Consider the following 20184-nt stretch of genomic DNA (forward strand, 5'->3'; position numbering starts at 1 on the left):
ATCCCTTTAGGCCTTTGTGGATGACAAGCTCCCTGGTGGCTCTGCTGCATGTTCCCTCTGATTCTCCTCTACTCTGCCCCAGTATTTCACTGGTGTGTTACAGGCCAGCCTCGTGAGTGGGATGGCTCTTATAGTTGTGATGCCATCTGGAGATAAGTGGGAGAGTAGGAGCCTAGAGATAGGCACACAGGAGAAAAGCCAGGAGGAAGAAAAGTTCTAGGTTCAGGGGAGCGCCTTTCTGCAGCCTAGTGAAGGGGCCAGCAGGGAAACCTTTTCTCTTAGGAGGTGCTAGACTGAGTTCACTTCCTGTTGCTTCTGTTACACATGGCCATGAACAAAATGGCTTATGGGAGCACAAAACTTAGCATCTTACAGTTTTGGAGATCCAAAGTCTGAAAGGGTGAAGGGCATGGCTCTGCTGCTTCTGAAGACTTCAGAGGAAGACCTGCCTTCTGGACCTTTCCGGGTTCTAGAGGCCGCCTGTATAGGGGCTTGTGGTCCCTCTTTGGTCTTCAGCTCTCTCTGACTCTGACTTCTGCTTCCACCTTCCATTGCCCTTCCAACCCTCTGCCTCCTCTGTCTGAACCACCTGCCTCCCTCCTGGAGCCTGAAATGGTGGTGCAGGCCTGTGATCCCAGCTACTCAGGAGGCTGGGGCAGGAGGATTTCAAGTTCTTTAGTGAGACCCTGTCTCAAAATAGAAAGTTTAGAAAACAGCTGGGGGTGTAGCTCAGTGGTAGAGTACCCATGGGTTCCATGCCCAGTACTGTTTTTAAAAAAAGAGACACAATGAGAAAGAAAAGGAGGAAGGAAGGAGAGAGAGAAAGGAGTGAGGTATCTTGTGAGCCTCTGAAGTCCAGCATTACTGGAGGTGGGATGTGAGCCTTGCCCTCCAGCAGCTCCAGGGAATCGCCTGCAGCAGAGCAGAGAACATTGTCCCAGAGCAAGACTTGAGGGGTGTGTGTTTTTTCTATATTTCGTTTGTCCCATAAGCACAGCTGTTTTACATGTTCTGTTTTTATTTGGAAAGCAGATTTCCAGCAGGAAGAACAGCCTTGTGGCTGTCCAGTCTTCAACATCTTCTAAAATAAAGGTACCAGCCCCTCAGCCCATTGTGAAAAAAGACAAGCGGCAGAATTCTTCACGGTTTAGTGCCAGCAATAATAGAGAACTGCAAAAACTACCATCTTTAAAAGGTAATTTTTATTTGTCTTTTAAAAATTAAATGTTTCAATACTTGGGGAAGAAATAATGTTTTGATAGTTGCTGCTTCTTATTCCTTCACTGTGTTTATATTTCTCGGCATCATCTTCTCACTTGAGTTTTTTCTTAAATGGAATGCCATTGATTTATTTACTCAACTAACATTTTAAGTTTCAGAGCTATTAAGATACCAATCCAATAACTAATGTATTATAAGTATTCTACACTAAGAGGAAAAGTTTCACATCTTTTCATAGTAGTTTCAAGTAGGCTAGCCAATTTTTCTTGCAAATTATTCCCTTTTATTAGTCTTTGAACTGTAGCAGTTCAGAAAGGAGTTTCTACAAGTAGAGTAGTTGTAAAAGTTACAGTAGAACCTCTTCATTCTTCTAGTATTAAAGAAATGAAGAAGTAGCTGTGGTACTCCATGGACTTGCTTTGTTATGAATCATTTGGAGATCACCTCCAACCAGGGCTCCTCATGGGATCAGTCAGGGGAAATTGCAGTTCACTTGAAATTTTCCCCCAAATGGCGCAGCTGCCTCTGTCCATTTGAAAGTGCAATTCCTAAAAGTTTCTTTCAGATTTTGAGGTTGAGATTTTGAAAATCTTATCAAGGAAATGGGGTAAGGACCCTAAAGAAAAAAATGTGAACCTCTGAAAACCTCTATATTTGCCAATATAAAAGCTGGTACATTAAATTAAAAAAAAAAACACTGGGTGTTTTTCGTATCTTAAATTCTATTACTGGGCCTTTTACAGTTAATCTTCACTGGGCTGGAAGGTTGTCTCCTTTATAACTGTATTCCTAGCACTTTCACACCATGGGGCACAGCAGGAGCTCCATGCAAATGTTCAGGGATTGAGGGGAAATGGGTACATGGACAGGTGAGCACATGAGTGGGTGGGTGGTTGGATGGATAGTTGGAGGGATGGAAGTGGGTGGGTGGTTGGATGGATAGATGGAGGGATGGAAGATTTATGCATGAATTTCCTGTCATTTGCTTGCTAGAAATCCAGGTTCTCCACTCACTGCATTCTGCAGAGCCTGTGTTTGGCTTATTCACTTTAGCTTTGTGATTTGATAATAAGGTCACTACATCATTTTTGATGATTCTTCCCCCTCCCAAACAGTCCATGCCTTTCTGGTGCTACTTGTTCCCATTCAGCTGGACACTTAGGGAAGCAGGCCTGTTCTAGATCCTGGGGGTGCAGCATTAAACAAAACAAAACCCCTCTCTGGCACTCAACAGTGGTGACTTAGCAAAAAGAAGGGATGTGTGCATGATACTCCTCCCTTCGATGCTCTCAGTAGGCCCAGGGTCAGAATGACTTGGATGTCTGGGATGAAAAGGCTGGGCATAGCTATTACTGACCCTTCAAGCACCAAGCCCTGCGCTAGTCCTATCCCAGCTGGCACATTGGGTCTGAGCTGTGCCCCTTTCACACACAGGTCAGAGCCTGGGCAGGCACCAGTGTAGGCTTGAGTGTTCTTCTGGTCTTCCTTCACATCTTCCAGGGAGTCTGTGTACATGCCTCTTTTTCCAGCCATCACTCTGCCTCTCTGTGCTGCTTTCAACCCCCATTTCTTTCTTTTCTGATTATACCTGTCACACAGTATTCTTCCACTGACACCTAAATTTTCATTGTTCTGCAAAAGTGTAAACTCTACATGGTCTATCCATGTCTAGGAGCATTTCACACTGATCAAGACCTCACAGGAAGCCACGCATGGTGTCACACGCCTGTAATCCCAGCAGCTCGGGAGGCTGAGACAGGAGGATCACAAGTTCAAAGCCAGCCTCAGCAAATTGAGGTACTAAGCAACTCAGTTGAATGCTGTCTCTAAATAAAATACAAAATATAGCTGGGGATGTGGCTCAGTGGTTGAGTGCTCCTGAGTTCAATCCCCAGTACCCCCTCCCCCCCCCCAAAAAAAAAAAAAAACCTCATCGAGCTTGTTTGATAATTCTTTCTCTGGTATTCTAGAACATCAGTAATACTGTCTGGTTCAGAAAACATCAGAATTTATTGGCATTATCTTAAAGTTCTCTATTAATTTGGATAAGAATGATATTTTTTATAACTTTCTCCTTCTGGAAGAAGACCCATTTTTGTGGGTCTTGTTTTCTGCTATGTTTTGGGCTTCTTGTAAGCCTTCACCTTTTCATTAAATTTATTTTTAAATACTTTGTAATTTTTGTCACTCTTGTGACTGGATTTATTTTTGTCATTTTGATTTATTTTGATTCTCGTTAAATTCCTAAAAACAATTGGTTTTTAAATGTTTTCTTTTGCCATCACCATACCAAATTTTCTTATTAATTTAAGTAAGTCTTTACTAGAATCTGCTTATATAGCTCTTAGAGCCCTGTCAAAAGTAACTAATCAGGTCTTTTATCTCTGTTTCCTTCCCCTCCCTGCCCCAGTACTGGGAATTTCATGCGGGGCTTTTCACATGCTAAGCAAGTGCTCTACCATTAAGCTACATCCCCAGTCCTCTATTTTGTTTTGTTTTGAGAGTATCTCACTGAGTTAGTTACCCAGGCTGGCTGCAAAGTTACAATCCTCTTGCCCTAGCCTCCCAAATAGCTGGGATCACAGTGTGTCAGCACTCCTCTCTCTCTCCTAGCATTTATACCAGTACAGGTGAGCACAAGTGGGTGGGTGGTTGGATGTATTCTAATTTTATCTTAACACTGACCAGGACCAGTTAAGCCCAGGTAGTAGGGGATAGCAGGCATCCTGTTTCTCCCATTTTGATGAATAGCTTCAGGATTGCCACATACAATGTGAAAGTGGCTCTTGGTTCTGAGAAATGATCTTCACTGGGTGGCTGGTGTCCAGGATGTGCACCAGCATGGCCCTGGCTGGCTGTGCAAGCCAGGTGGTGCTGTGCCAGTGCACGTGCTATTACAGAACCAGATTAAATGCTGTGTGATTTTTTTTCTCTGCAAGATGTTAATGCAATATTATAATTGCTGTCTTGATAGATCTTTCTGGTTTTGCATGATCTTTGTTGGAATAAATCTCAATAATATGCTTCAGCATATTATTGTTTTTATATATTGCCTGATTCCATTTACTTAATTTTCTTAATCTTTGATTTTATAATAAATGCTGGAGAGGATATAAAGAAAAATAACATTTTCACACTTTTGGTGGGATTGCAAATTAGTTCAACCACAATGGAAATCAGTATGGAGGTTCCTGAAAAGAGTAGGCGTGGAACTACCATATGACCCAGCTATACTACTCCTCAGTATTTATCCTGAAGAATTAAGTTGTCACACTACAGTGGTACATGCATTACCCATGTTTAAAGCAGCACCATTCACAGTAGCCAAAGTATGGAAGCAGCCCAGGTGTCCATCAGCAAATGATTGGATAAAGAAATGTGATATATAAACACAATGGAGTTTTATTCAGCCATAAAGAAAAATGAAATTATGTAAATTTCAGGAAAATGGATGGAACTTGAGAACATTATGTTGAGTGAAATAAGCCAAACTCACAAGGTCAGGGGTGGCAAGTTTTCTTTCGTGGAAACTAAAGAGGGAAGAAAGGTGAGGGGAGGGAATTTCATGACAGTCCAAGAGAGATGAATAGAATAAAGTGACCAAGGGAGGGAGTAAGTGCAGGGGAGTGATAATTGGCCCAATTATATATATTTTTTCTCTCATGTTGTTTTATGAGTTCCTTGAATTTTTACAACACTACCTTGGGAAAATGTCAACCTGGTGAAGGCAAAATAGCCAAATTTTTGTCTTAAGAGTTGGTTAATCCATGTTAAATCTATTTGTAGTGACTCTGTCACTGTCAAAGAGGTGATAAAACCGCTAACAGTTACAGCATATAGATGTAAGAAATAACACAGGTTTGAGTGACTATGCTACAGTGTTGGGACAATTAAAGTGGAAACAACTTGGGAATAAGAGAGTATATACTGGGTGTGTGTTTTCCTTTGAGAATAAAGTCCTAGCTGAATTCACAGGAGATGTAAATCTTGAGTTTATAAATTTGTAGGATTGACAGCACACTACTGCAGTAGAATAGTATGTGCAGTTTCTTAAAGCTTTGATGAATAAGTTTATTTCCTGAATTATTTCCCTTGCTTTTAAAAATATATATATATGTATATGTATGTTTGTGTGTGTGTGTGTGTGTGTGCATGTATGTATGTATGTATGTATAATGTGGTGCTGAGGATCAAACCCAGTGTCTCATGTGTACTAAGGGAGCGTTTTACCACTGAACCACAAGCCCAGCCCCTCCCTTGACTTTCAAACACAAAATTGAGGAGAAACAAAAAGACAACAAAAGTTGATAGAGATGCTCCAGTTTAAGGATCAAGAATTTAAAAGACAAGGGGTTTGGACACCTTAGATGTATATTTTCAGTTACAAGTAGTTATTTTATTCAAGTAGTTATTTCCCTTGCTTCTAGAATACTTGAAAAAGTATTGCAGCATACTTGAAAAAAGTAAACTTTGTTTATTACAGTAATCTGCAAAAATAAGATGTATTTCCATTAAGCGATTAGTCATGTGCTGAAGGTCCAATAAATCTATTACTTGGATGTTCAGGCATTAAAAATACTTTTTAGCATAATTATATATTGTTATATTGTGTGCACATATGAATATGTGTAACAACGAATCCCACCATTAGTACACATATAGTGCACCAATAAAAAAATGGGAAAAAAACAATATTTACTGCTTGAAGCTAGCATGTAGTGTTCTTCCTTTTTGGTACAATCATAGCTTATCAAATCTAGGTGCATTGATACTGGCACTCTGATCTTTCCTGAAGGTGGTCCACAGATGGTTTCTACCCAGCTCCTCATACCGCCATCTCATGGCAAGGATCGATGCATCGACTTCAGAAATAATAAAATTGTCTTCATGAAATAAAGTTAGAAGGTTGCTATAGGACCCAGCTGGGCTGAGTGCTTTTCTCTGTAATAATCCGTAGCTTCCTTTTATAGTGGGTCACATGGGAACTAGTACAGAGTACTGCTTAACAAATCCTTTTGTGGTCCTGGGGATAGAGTCTAGGGCTTCATGCCTGCTGGACTAGAGCTCTATCAGATCTGAGCTATATCCCCACCTCTTTATTATTCCATTTTGAGACAGGGTCTCTAATTTGAAGAGGCTGGCCTCAGACTTGGGATCCTCCTTCCTCAGCCTTCCATCCATACCCAGCTTAATGAATATTTTAATCTCTTCCACCTCTGTGGTTATTATTTCACTTTAGGAGTTCATTTATCCTTTTGACTATTTTGTTTGTGTTCAGTATCATTCATCTCTACTTTTATCTTTAATTATCCTTCTTATTTATTAAGTTGAATTCACTTATCTTTAGCTGATTTTTAATAATAAAGGAATTTAAAGCCATATATTCCTCTGAGAATAACTTTAGCTCTATCTCATGATTTTTTTTTAACTTTTCAAGTCACAGATTTTATTAATTTTATTGAGGCATAATTTGCATACCTATTGTGAATGGGAAAGTTGTCTTACTCCATGGGTAGCGTTGTGCATCCATTACTGCACTCCAGTTCTAGAACATTTCCATCTTACCTCATGTGCTCATTTGCCATCAGCACCCACTCCCAGCCCCCGCTGCAGGTGACCATTTCTATGCTTTCTGTCTCTAGATTTGAGATTGTACAAGATGTGGTCTTTTTCTTGTAAAGTTATGTGTTAATAACCTTCTGACTTCTCTCTTCTAGTTTTCTTGATATAAATTAATACCTCTACTATGCACTGGAACACTAGAACTTATTCCTCAAACCTGATTTTATTTTGGCATCCATTTTCTAGCCTCTCATCGTCCCCCAACCCTTATCCTTCTCAGCCTCTAGTAACTACAATTCTATTCTCAGTTTTTCTGAATCCGCATTTTTAGCTTCCACATATTAGTGACAACATAATGCATTTGTTTTTCTGATTTATTTCATTTATTTATTTATTTCACATAATGCATTTGTTTTTCTGACTGATTTATTCATTGTATTAGTACAATGTCTTCAAATTACATTCATGTTGCCATATATTACAGGATTTTATTCTGTTTATAGCTCAGTAGTATTCCATTGTATGTATACTCCACATTTTCTTTATCCATTCATTCTTGATAGATATTTTGGTTGATTCTACATCTTTGCTATTGCAAACATTGCCACAATAAACATAGGAGTGTGGAGGTCTCTTCAACATACTGATTTCATTTCCTTTGCATATACCCAGAAGTGGGATTTCTGGATCATTTTGGTAGATCTATTTTTAGTTTATTAAGGATTCTCCATAATAGTTGTATTAATTTACATTCCCACCAAAAGTAAGAGCCCCTGTTACTCCACATCCTCATCAGCAGTTGTTATTTCTTGTGTTTTGATAATAGCAATTCTAATTGGAATGAAAAGATACCTCATAGTTTGAATTCATATCTCCTGGTTATTAGGGATATTGAGCATTTTTCACTTACACATTGTGTTTGGATATTTTCTTTTGAGAAATGCCTATTCAGATCATCTGCCCAGTTTAAAATTAAATTATTAGGAGTAATTTCTTGCTGTTGAGTTCTTTATATATTTTGGGTATTCTTCTTGTCAGAAGAATAATTTGCAGATAATTTCTCCCCTTCTGTAAGTTGTCTCCTTGGATCGTTTCCTTTGTTGAACAGAAGCTTCTTAGTATGATATAGTCCCATTTGTCTATTTTTGTTTTTATTGCTTATCCTTTGGGGGTCTTATCCAAACATCTTTGCCCATACCAATGTCTTGAAGTGTTTTCCCTGTTGTTGTTGTTTTTTTTTTTTTTTTTTAAGTTTCAGATAATTTTAGATAATGGGATTTCTTTCTTGATTTATTTTTCAATAGGTTTGTTGTTATTGTTATTGTGTAGAAAAAATCTGATATTTTTATATTGAGTCCTGAAACTTTACTGAATTTTTAAAATCAAAATAATTTTTTAAATCATTTAGGTCTTTGATCCATTTTGAGTTTTGTTTTTATATATTGTGAGAGATAAGGGTCTACTTTCATTATCCTTTGGGGGAGGATAATAGTTTCTTGATGGAGTCTTTAGGTTTCTGCATGCATCCATCTGTCCCAGCACCATTTATTGAACACACTGTTCTTTCTCCATTGTATTTCAGCACCTCTGTCAAAAATCAATAGCTGTAGATGTGTGGATTTATTTTCTGTTCCCTTTATCTGGGTGTAGTTTTTATACTATTTACCATGCTAGTTGGGTCATTATAGTTTTGTGTAGTTTATTTTGAAGTCATGTATCATAATGACTCCAGCTTAATTCTTTTTACTCCAAGGTTGCTTTGTCTATTTGGGGTCTTTCGTGATTCCATATAGACTTTATGAACTGTTTTTCTATTTCTGTGAAGAATGTCACTGGTACTTTGATAGGAATTACATTGACTCTGTAAATTAAATTACACGGGCTATCTTTCCACTTATGTGTGTCCTCTTCAGTTTTTTTCTCATCAGTGTTGTATAATTTTCATTGTAGAGATCTTTTACTTACCTGTTTATTTTATTCATAAATATTTTAATTTTTGTGTCTATTGTGAATGGGATTTCTTTCTTGATTTATTTTTCAATAGGTTTGTTGTTAATGTGTAGGAAAAAATCTGATAGTTTTATATTGATTTTGTGTCCTGAAAGTTTACTGAATTTTTAAAATCAATTTTAATAGTTTCTTGGTGGAGTCTTTAGGTTTCTCTCCATATAAGATCATGTTGTCTGCAAGCGGAGATAATTTGATTTTTTTCCTTTCCAATTTGCATGTCCTTCATTTCTTTTCTTGCTTAATTGCTCTGCCTAGGATTTCTAGTATTATATTGAATAAGAGTGATAAAAGTGGACATGCTTGTCTTGTTCAGGATCTTAGAGGAAATGCTTTCAGCTTTTCCCTATTCAGTATATACAGCCTTTATTTTATCAAGGCATGTTTCTTCTATACCTAATATATAGAGTTTTTTTTCTTCTCATGAAAGAATGTTAATTTCATCAAATGCTTTTTTGTGAGTGTATTGAGACGATCATATGGGTTTTATCCTTTATTCTCTTGATGTGATGTGTTACATCAAGAGAACCAAAAATGCGTCGACCAGTCTTGCCTCCCTAGGATAAATCCTACTTGGTCATGATATATAATCTTTTTGATGTGTTAATAGATTCAGTTCACTAATATTTTGTTGAGAAGTTCTGCATCTTTTTTCATCAGAGATATTGGCCTATAGTTTTCTTTTTTTCAGTTATGGCCTTGTCAGATTTTTTTTTTCCTTATTAGATTTTGGCATCAAGGTAATGAATTTGGAAGGGTTTTTCGTTTTAAATTTTTTTGGAATGGTTTGAGAAGAATTGATGTTAGTTCTTTAAAAGTTTGATAAAATTCATCAGCAAAGGCTTTTCTTTGTTTAGAGATTTTTTTATTCCTGATTCATTCCTGTTTCTTATTATTAGTGCATTTAGGTTTTTGTTTCTTCATGGTTCAGTTTTAATAGGTCATATGGGTTCAGAAATGTATCTTTTTCTTCAGTTTTCCAATTTGTTGGCCTGCAGTTTTTTATAATAGTTCCCAATTATGTGTTTGTGGTTTTATTTCTGAAATATCAGATGTAGTGTCTCCTTTTTCATCTCTGATTCTATCTGTTTGACTCTTCTTTTTTCTGAGTCTAGGTAAAGGTGTGTTGATTTTGTTTCTTTTCAAACTTTCAGTTTTTTGTCTTAACTGATTTTTTTGGTTCTTTTAGTCTCAGTTTTGTTACTTCTCTGATTTTATTATTTATATTCTTCTAATTTTCGGTTTGATTTGTTCTTGCTTTTCTAGTTTCTTGAGCTGCATTATTAGTTTGTTTATTTGAATTTTTTTTTTTTTAATAGAGGCACTTATTGCTATAAACTTCCCTTTTAGTACTGTTTGCTGTATCCTGTAGGTTTGGGTATGTTGTGCTCCCATTTTCATTTTTGTCAAGAAATTTTTTTAATTTCCATTTTGATTTCCTTGTAGGTCCATTACTTGTTCAGGAGCATGTTGTTTAATTTCCACGCATTTGTACAATATTTAAAATTCCTCTGATTGATTTCTAGTTTTACTCCATTGTAGCCAGAGAAGACACATGATATATAGTTTTGAGTGTTTTTTGAAATTGTTAGGACTTAGTTTGGGAGTGACATATGGTCTGTCCTAGAGAATAAGTACCATGTGTTGATTAAGAAAGATTTGTATTCTGCAGCTGTTGGATGAAATGTTCTGTAAATATCTTTTAGGCCCATTTGCATCCTCCAATATTTTTGTACTAGCGTCTATCTCTTCCTTCACATATAATATTTGCTTTGTATATTTGGGTGCTCTGCTGTTGGGGACATAGATATTTGCAATTGTTATATCCTCTTGTTGAGTCGATCCCTGTGGGATCTATGATCCCAAAGTAAGTTTCTTATAGGCAGCATATAGTTGAGTCTTATGTTTTTTTTAATCCATTCAGCCAATCTGTTAACTGTAGGATTTGGTCTTTTTACATTCAGGATTATTATTAATTGTTAATAACATATTCCTTTCATTCTATTAATTTTTGTCTTTATGTTTTGCCTATTATTTGTTCCTATATTCTTCTCTTATTTATCTTTGTGGTTTGATAGTTTTCTGTACTGATGTTTGATTTTTTTTCTCTTCTGTATGTCTGCTCTACTGATAAGTTTTCTACTTTTGCATTTATTCATGATCATCTATTTGCTTATACATATAAGAGTCCCTTACATGTTCCTTTTAATGCTGGTTACTGGTAATAAGTTTCCTCCAGTTTTGCTTCTCTGGGAAAGACTTCAGTTCTTTATTTATGAAGGATAGTGTTTTAGGCACGTTTTTCATCACTGTGACCAAAAGACCTGACAAGAACAATTTTAGAGGAGAAAAAGTTTATTTTGGGGCTCTTGGTTTCAGAGGTCTCAGTCCATAGATGGCAGCTCCATTGCTCTGCCTGGGATGAGGCAGATAATCATGGCAGAAGCGTGTGGCTGAAGAAAGCAGCAGGGAACATGGCACCAGGAAGCAGAGAGAAAGAGACTTCTCTCCCCAAGGAAAAAATATATACCCTAAAGGATGCCCTAATGACCCACCTCCTCCAGCCACACCCTGCCTACCTGCAGTTACCACCCAATTTATCCCTACCAGGGGATTAATGCACTGATGAGGTTAAAAATCCCAGCCTAGTCACTTCACCTCTAAGTGTTCTTGAAATGTCTGACATGAGCTTTTGGGGTACACCTCACATCTAAACCACAACAGATAGCTTTGCTGGGTGTAATATTCTTGGTTGGCACAGTACATGATCTTGTATGTCTTGCTTGATAAAGGTTTTGGAGGCTCGTCCCTGTTGAGTAGTTTGTTTCTTTTGTTATTGTGAATATTGCCACTTTTTGTTTGTCCACTGACCAATTAATGGGCATGTGGGTTGGTTTTTTTAAGCTAGTATGAATGATACTGGTGTTATAAGTCTTTGTGTAAACATGAATTTTCATTTATTTTGTGTCAGTATCTATGAATTGAATTGCTGGCTTATGTGGTAAGTTTCTGTCTAGCTTTTTAAGAAACTGCCATATTATTTTTCAAAGAGGTCCCACCATTGATTCATCACAGTTCCCATGTGTCCCCTTCATTTGCTTGATATAGCCTAGCCACTGGACTGTAGCCTTTCTGTGGGTGTGTGGTGGTTTTCATTTGTATTTCCCTAGTGATTGAAAATGGCATCTTTTCATGGGCCTATTGGCTGTTTGTTTATCATTTTTAACGAAATGTATGTTCAAATCCTCTTGTATGTTTTTAAGTTGATTTTCTTATTATTATAACAGTTCTTTATGTATCTTGGATATCAGTCCTTTATTTTATCATTAAGTACAATAAAAATAAATAATTGCAAAAGTGAAATATAAAATACTCCCATAATTTTTTTATTATAGTTAGCAGACATAAAATTACTGCTAAATTGCTACCAAAGTTTCTAAATCATTGTTCTCAATTTCTACCTGATTGAGAATTTTCAGGTTTGTCTTTATGTGTTTGACCCATTTGTTGACCTTTTAACTTCAGAAATACTTTTTCATGTCTGAAAATTCTATTTGGTTCTTTTTAAAATCTGCAGTGTCATTTTTAAGGCTCTTCCTATTCTTTTGTACATTCCGTGCAACTTTACAGTGAGCATCACTATTCACAGCCTGCATCATAAGACCAGTGTCTGCAGTTTCTGTCACATTTTGTGCATAAATGTCTTGTTTGCTTGTGTTCCTGATCATCATCATCATCTCTGGTGTTGTTATATACTGGTCTTATATTCAAATATTTGAAACCTAGAGTCAGGGTTTTCAACAGGGATTTGTTATCGTTTTAGTAGACACCTGGGGACACCTTTGCCAGAGACTTGCCAGTCTAAACCACAACAGTGACTTATTAAGTTAGCCAGGCCAGTTGTTCTGCCCAGGTGTACCCTATAGATGCTGTAAGTGGAAACCTCGCTTGGCTAGACTACGACAGGGTTGGTGCTGCATAACTCAGCAGATGGTGTCCTCCTTGTGGGAGATACGTAATCTCTGGTTGCCTAAGAAGTGAGGCTCAACTTCACTAACACATGGGAGCAAGGACAGATTGCTCTCTCCATATACAGTTAAATGCTTCCCTTTGCAATTCAAAACCACTAATAATAATCTGTGAGGTATATCCTGACACCCAGCCGATGTTTATTCCCCATCAACCACATTAATCTTTTAAAAAGCTGTTGATAAACCTTTCCTGGATCTACAATTTTACAAGTTAATTTGGCATTCTTTTGGAAATGATTATTTTTCATACCAACTGGATAGTTAGTTATTCTGAAATATGATTCATGATAGAAAAACAGGATCAGCATAATTCCTTTGTCTTTGAGTTTTACTGGTTTCCCTGAAATGGTGACAACTTAAGCTTTTTTCTGACTTCTTTTCTGTGAATATTATTGTGGATTCTAATGTATTGTCTTTTATTTCAGTGTTTTAATCTAAAATCATTATTCTTCCTGTGTTCAAATGCATAATTTCGACCTTGGTGTCCTTTAGGCTAACTCCTATGTATTTTTTAGATCATGTATTTTTGATTTCTTGGTTTTCAGCAGTGAGATTTGCTACAGGCTCATTTTGCACCTTTCCTGCCCCAAACCTGGAATCAGCCAGTTCTCAATAGCCCTGGTTCCTTTCAGTGAGAAATGCTGTAAGAGACCAGAATCTGGATAGCAAAAGTACTCATTACTATAGGACTGAGATTACTTTTAATTGTTTTCAGTGGAGGGAGCTAGAGTATAATTATTTTTATTTTATTTATTTATTTATTTATTTTAGAGAGAGAGAGAGAGAGAGAATGAATTTTAATATTTATTTTTTAGTTATCGGTGGACACAACATCTTTGTTTGTATGTGGGGCTGAGGAACCTGGGCCGCACACATGCCAGGCGAGCGCGCTACCACTTGAGCCACATCCCCAGCACGAGTATAATTATTTTTAAATCATGCATTTAATTTGATATCTTTAATTAAATTTCATTATTATATAATAGTATTTTCACTTTTTTTCTTGGATTTTCATAGTTTTACCTCTATCTTATATTGAAAATCTTGCTAACATCATCAATGTAATTTTGGCTATATAGTCTACTAAAACAATCCAACAGTGATTCTACTGTCATTACAGTTGGAACTTCGAATTGGCTCATCTCATTGTAGAAAGAGCTGTTGGCATTTTTGTTGGAATCCTATTAAATTATAAAGTGTCCAAGGAATGGTTTGCATCTTAAGGTGTTTGCCTTCTGTTTTAGGACTGTGCCGTGTTTATTTTCCAAAGCCACTTTTGTTTCCTTTAGGGATATTTTATAGTTTCTCTCATGTGGATTTTACACATTTCTTATTAATACCCAGATAGTCCATTATTGCTGCTGTTGGAAATGGAGTTTTCTCTTACATGTGTCTTCTACATAGTAGTCATTATTTCTGAATGTTGGCCCTTACTTTTGCCTCATGCTTCTTTACTGAATTATCATCTTACTCCTTACAATATTTCTCAGTTGATTCTTTTGAACATTCCAGCTATCTAGATCATCTGCATGAAAAGATAGTTTCACCTCTTTGCTTTGATTCTTACACATTGCATGTCTTTCACTTGAGTTGATTGATAATTCCAGTACAGTGGTTCACAGTGGTGGTAAGAGTGGGCATGCTGGTCTTGTTCCTGACATCAGTGGGAATGGCAGGTGTGATTTCTAACCATTGTTTATTATTTCATTGTGTGGGTACCCCAGATTTTCAGCTGTTATAAACAGTGCTCTTATGTAAATCTATTATTGTCCTGTTCTCATCTCTGCACTTTTCCTTAAGCTGGATTCAAAGTAAAGAAGTAGTGGATCAAAGAAGATAGATTTTCAAAAACTTGCCAGACTCTGCACACATACCATCTGGAGAGAGGACACCATAAGCTCATACTCCCAGAGCCTGTGGGGTGTCTGCACGATGGCATTTTTCCGGCACTGTGATAAGTCGGAGGCTTTGGTCATTTGCTAAGTGAAAGACGGTATTTTGTGTTTTAGTTTTTGGTAACAGGTTGAGTATGGTCTTCAGACCTATTCACTGAAAGATTTCTCTAAATCGATCCCATCATTTGGTATATTTAGTTTGAAAGGTAGAAGTGTTAAATGTTAACTGAAGAGATCAATTTTTTAAAGTGACTTACGGGTACAGTAAACTAATCATGTTTCTTGAGGACATTCTCCTTGTTTTAGAAACAAAAGGCCAGGAAGAAGCCAAAGTTATAATGGAATGATGTGGGCTGTAATTTTCGGTTACCTGGAGACCCTGACACAGGAGACCCTGAGGTTCTGGCCTTCCGTGAAAGCAGTCCTCGCGATGTTGTAGGAGAATGTGCTTGGTTTTCCCAGTTTGGCTTTTGAGTGGCAGTTAACGTTTTATATATCCTGCTCTGCTTTCATCAAAATACAATATTTCACCTCATTCAGAGCAGTTTCTTTTCAATACAGTTAAAAGTTTTGCCATAACAATGCATGTTTTTACTGCTTAAAAATGAATTATGCATATATTTACAGAGGGCTTAGCCTCTTGCCTCTTAGTTGAAGAAACTAAGAATGGGGTGTGAGAAATTTACCAGACTGCTGACTTGCTCTGGTCAGCCTAGAAAGGGCCAAACAGGAAGACTCTGCTCTGATGAGTACTTTCTTTCATCGTGTCTTTGACATGGTGCCTTCTTTTGGTTACCCACAGTCCCTATGCTTGGTGAGGCAGGTCCCAGATCAGAGCAAATATTTGACCATCTGTGTTGGTCAGAGCTGAAGAGGAGCTGGATGATAACCAGATGCCCCTAGCCCTCCAGGCATCACAGAGTCATGGCAGTCCTTGGTCAGCATCTAGGCAGCAGAGGTACAGCCGGTACTGGGCTTGTAAGTAATTGAGAGCTAGCTGCCTATGTGACAGGCCAATCCCTCATCCAGCCCAGACTCATGCTGCAAGTGCTGTCCTCTCCATGCCCCTTGAGCCACAAATGCCCCATTGAGTCACTCAGGTGTCAGCCTCAGACCTCTCTGGGTGAAACCCCAGGGTTTTGGTCTCTAACTTCCAGCTGCATTCACACATTTCACATAAGTACTGAGCTTCGGCCTTCCATGCCGCTCCCAGGCTTCCTCCCCAGTACCTGAAATTCAGTTTATCAACACATACACACTTCCTTGGACATTTCTCTCTCTATCCATTCCCTCCAGCTGGAGATCTGGCTCCCTGTTGATGCTCCACCCTCCCCAGAGTCTGTACCCTGCTGCTTCTGCTCCCAGTGTCCCCTGAACTGCCTTGGCTCAAGCCTGCCTTATCTTCTTTTTTCAGTTGTGATGAAATATGCATAGCATATTATTTATCAGTTTAACCATTCATAGTTGTATCTCTCAGGGGCATCAGATACATTTACTGTGCTATAGATCTGCAACCAAGACTTTTTCATCAGACCCCATAGAAACTGCCCCCATGACACAGGATGTTCCCCTTCCTCCCGACCCCCTGGAAGCCTGCACTCTACTTTCTATCTCTAGAGCTTGACAACTCCAGAGACCTCATGTAAGTCGAGTCTTATCTGTCCTTCTACCTTAATTGACTTAGCACAATCTTCTCCAGACTCTCTTGCTGGGGTTTAACTCTCCTCAGTTCCTAGGAGGGCTCGTCCTTCCTGGTGGTGAGTAGGAAGAGCTTCACAGAGCGTGGTATCCTGGGTGAGGAAGGGGAAACTGGGCTACCTCCTCCCCTCCAGTGTTTAGATGGAATCAAAGCAGAAAAGCTGTGGCTGTGAATTAAAAGGACTGTCCTGGTACAACGTGAAGAAACCATAAGAGCAGTGGCTCAGCCTGTCCTGTACCTACACCCCCTGCTTGCGGGCATGGGCTGCCTTCCATGTTGCCCTAGCCTGCTGCCCTGGGGAGCACCTGAGGAATAAAATGGCCATACTCTCTCTGTTGAGTTCTCTGGGATTGGGAAAATGCTGGGGCCTTTGCAGACCTTTGGTTGAACACTGTCCGTGTGGCAGCATGTACTAAAGGTTCAGTTCCTTTCTAAGGCTGTGGCATTCCATGTTGCAGACTTACTACATTTTGTTCATCCATCAATCCCTTGATGGATGCTTGGGCTCAGGACACTCCGACATGCTACTCCACTCTCCATGTTAGCTGCTGTCAGTGCTGTCACCGAGGGCAGGGGCCGTAGTACCTGTGTCTGTGGTATCCATGACCACATCTGCCAAGAATCCAGGGAACAGTGCAGCCACACTGCCTGTCCTCTCCCTATCCTTGCAGTTTTCACAGAGACTGCTGTGGCATCACCTCTCAGGGCGGCTAAACCTAGCCTGAACTCACCGCTTCCTTCACATCACTCCACCTCAGGCTTCTTCTTGGAAAACGAGGTTTATCGCTCCATTGACCTACTGTAGGTTTGGCAAGGGTATGGGCCAATTAAAAAAAAAAAATTGGTATGATAGTCTTTGACATAAACGGACTTCATCTACTGCATGGGGGCTTCCTGTGCTGTCAGAACAAGGAGGGCTGAGAGCTCTTACCTTCCTGCAAGGCTTCCAGCCCAGTGCAGGGAGTGGTGAGCAGTGATCGAGCCCAGGCTTCACCCAGGAGCCAGGGTGAGGTCTTCGTAGCTCCTCCACCTAGCTGTGCTGAGCTTCCCTGTGGGCGAGCTCAGCCGTGGCTTTCTAATTACTCGCAGGACTTAGATCAACAGGGCAGCCAGTGCCTGTCCCTTTGTCCTTGCTGTTGGCAAGCAGAAGTTCCCTGGCAGCCTTTGAGCACAGCTGAGTGTTAGGTACCTTTGATCTGTCTAAGGAAAAGGTCTATTTTAAACTGCAAGTGAAGCCAAATTTTTTAGGTTAGATTTCTTACCCAACAATCTATGCTTGTGTGGTTTCCAGTTTTTTGGTTTGGGGGTTTTGTTTAAAAAATAGTGCTGGCCAGCCCAATGCCTCTGCATTATGGCTATAGTGTCACAGATCTCTAGGCTCAAAAAAAATCTGTTAATTACTGTAAAACTTATCTACTAAGATGTGAGCGTATGTAATTTGCCTACAAATGGGCTTGGGGAGATAAAAAGAAAACCTTTGGCTGAATTTAGAAATGAAAATATGAAAGTTTTATTCAGAAATACTACCTAGAAATAAAATCAGTGGGATGTATTTACAGACAGTTTGTTTTTAAACAGAGAAGAAAACAGTGGTGGAGGGATGAGAAAATAAAAGGTAATTCCTTTTCAGAGCTAAGCTGTCATATTGTGCAGATTTTCCACATTCGGCGTTTGCTGGAGGGTGCATTGAGAGCCCAGGTCTTCTTGCCAGTTTCCTAGTGGAAGGTGCACCGTGCTGAGCCAGCCACCAGCCTTGCCTTTTGAGCTCTTCCTGGTGTAGTTGCAGCCAGGAGGGTTATGGAAGCATCGTGGGAGGCCAGCCTAACAGGCGGATGGGGCTAGTCAAGGTGACGATTAGAGGTGTCCACTCCTGGCACCAGAGTGGAACAGGGTCTGTTTCAGGGGCGTGGAAAGTAACTGTTCAGGAGATGATTCAGTACACTGACAGGAACCCCCTGGTGCCAGAGACTGTCCAGCGTCTAAGCCAAGAGAGAAAACCTGTGGCTGGAACTCTTGCTGAACCTAGCAGGAAATAAAAGGAAGATTGCCCAAAGGGATTACCCTAAGTGGAGGTGCCTTGCGTGGCTCAGTGATATCTGTGCACTGCAACCAGGGGTCTTTCCAAAATGCTGTTGATGGGCAATGAGGTTTTTAGAGTGAGGTAATGCACACTGCTTCCTGCATTTGGCCTGTGCTGGCTGGGGCTGCATTTAGTGGCATCCCGCCTGGGTCCTATACTCTCTGCTCCTACCCAGCAAGGGAGTCTACTCCCTGTATGATGTGAGCCCTCTTAACAACATGAGGAATCAGGTATATCCCTTTTCAGGTGAAGACAGAACCAGCGGGGTTCTTCAGGGCAGTCTCTTGCCCCATGCTGATCTTTTCCCTCTGTCCAGTCCCTCCCAGGAAGGTGTCAAAACATGTCCTAGAGTGAGTGACATGGCTGTATTATGAGCCCCTCTGGGTTGCATTTGCCAGTACTTGTTTCATCAGGGCAGAGAGCTTCACTCCAGAGACCACTTGAACCTTGACCACTTAGATGAACCCAGACTCCATGCAAAGGTGACAAACTCATGGTGAGAAACTCAGGCAGTTCATAATTGAGTCTTTGAGACAAAGAGTCATCATCCTTATCTGTTATTTAAATTTTTTATGCCTGATTTCAACAAAGTTTTATGGGTTTTTTTTGCACCCATGATCTCATTTATCATCATAATAAAATCTTTGTATCAGACTTCTTGGGTTCCTATCACCATCCTTTCCCTGTTCTTAGCCTGACATTTAAGGGGAAACTGCATTAAAGATTCTTTCTGCTATAACTTAATATATGTCTCCTTTTAAAAATTGTTACTTTTATATCTCATTAAAATAATAATGTAGTTTTCTACAGTGTTAATAAACACAGGGAGTTTCTAAAAGAAAAGGCATCTATAACTCTACCATTCAGTGATGACCATTGTTAATATTTTGAGATTATTTTCTGATCATACTATTTATGAAAAATCATTCTCTGACTTTTTCACTTATATTTCAGTTTTATAAATGTGTAAGTATTTTTTAAATATTTTTTTAGTTGTAGTTAGATATACAATATCTTTATTTATTTTTTGTGGTGCTACCCAATGTCTCACTCATGCGAGGCAAGTGCTTTACCACTGAGCTACAGCCCCAGCCCCTGTATAAGTATTTTTGATGGATGCATAAAATTTTACAGAGTATGTGGGGTAATCCTTTTGACCTTAAGGTAGTTTCCATTATTTTGGAACCATGAGTAGAATGTAATACTCTCAAAAAGAATAAAATATTTAAGCCAGGCATGGTGGTGCATGCTTGTAATTCCAGTGATTTGGGAGGCTGAGACAGGAGGATTGCAACTTCCAGGCCACCCTGGGCAATTTAGCAAGAGCCTGTCCCAAAATAAAATAAAAAGGAGTAGGGGGTGAGCTCAGTAGAGTGCTCCTGGGTTCAGTGTACCAAGTAAATAAATAAATGAAATACTTATCAAGGAATTGAAAGGCTTATTCTCTCCAAATTACAAATGCCCCTGAAAGAAATTAATGAAACCCATAAATGGAACGGCATCTTGTGTTCATAGACTGGAATACCTAATGTTGTTAAGATGTCAGTATTTCCCAAAGTGATCTGGAGAGTCAGTTGTAGTACCTGTAAGAATCCCAGTGTTGAGCTGGGGCTGGGGCTCAGTGGTAGAGCGCTGGCCTAACATGTGTGAGGCACTGGGTTTGATCCTCAATACTATATAAAAGCGGAG

The 20184-nt window shown here is 39.1% G+C and overlaps 1 protein-coding gene across 5 annotated transcripts in view; it reads left to right on the plus strand.

Moving 5' to 3' along the window:
* Ppp2r5c (protein phosphatase 2 regulatory subunit B'gamma) overlaps positions 1 to 20184 on the plus strand; it is a 139994-nt gene that overhangs the window by 18542 nt on the left and 101268 nt on the right. For 4 of the 5 annotated variants that reach the window (XR_006853547.2, XM_046453198.2, XM_046453200.2 and 1 more), the window contains exon 3: positions 1030 to 1195. Coding sequence is in view for 4 of the 5 variants with exons in the window: in XM_046453198.2 (XP_046309154.1) it covers positions 1030 to 1195 (166 nt within the window). In the remaining variant the exon portion in view is untranslated. The remainder of the gene's footprint in view (positions 1 to 1029; positions 1196 to 20184) is intronic. The other variant, XM_046453199.2, reaches the window with a different exon arrangement.

Source organism: Marmota monax, unplaced genomic scaffold, assembly GCF_021218885.2.
Source record: "Marmota monax isolate L192 unplaced genomic scaffold, Marmota_monax_Labrador192_F-V1.1 WCK01_AAM20220418_F8-fsc00190, whole genome shotgun sequence".
In the NCBI taxonomy this organism is placed as follows: domain Eukaryota; kingdom Metazoa; phylum Chordata; class Mammalia; order Rodentia; family Sciuridae; genus Marmota; species Marmota monax.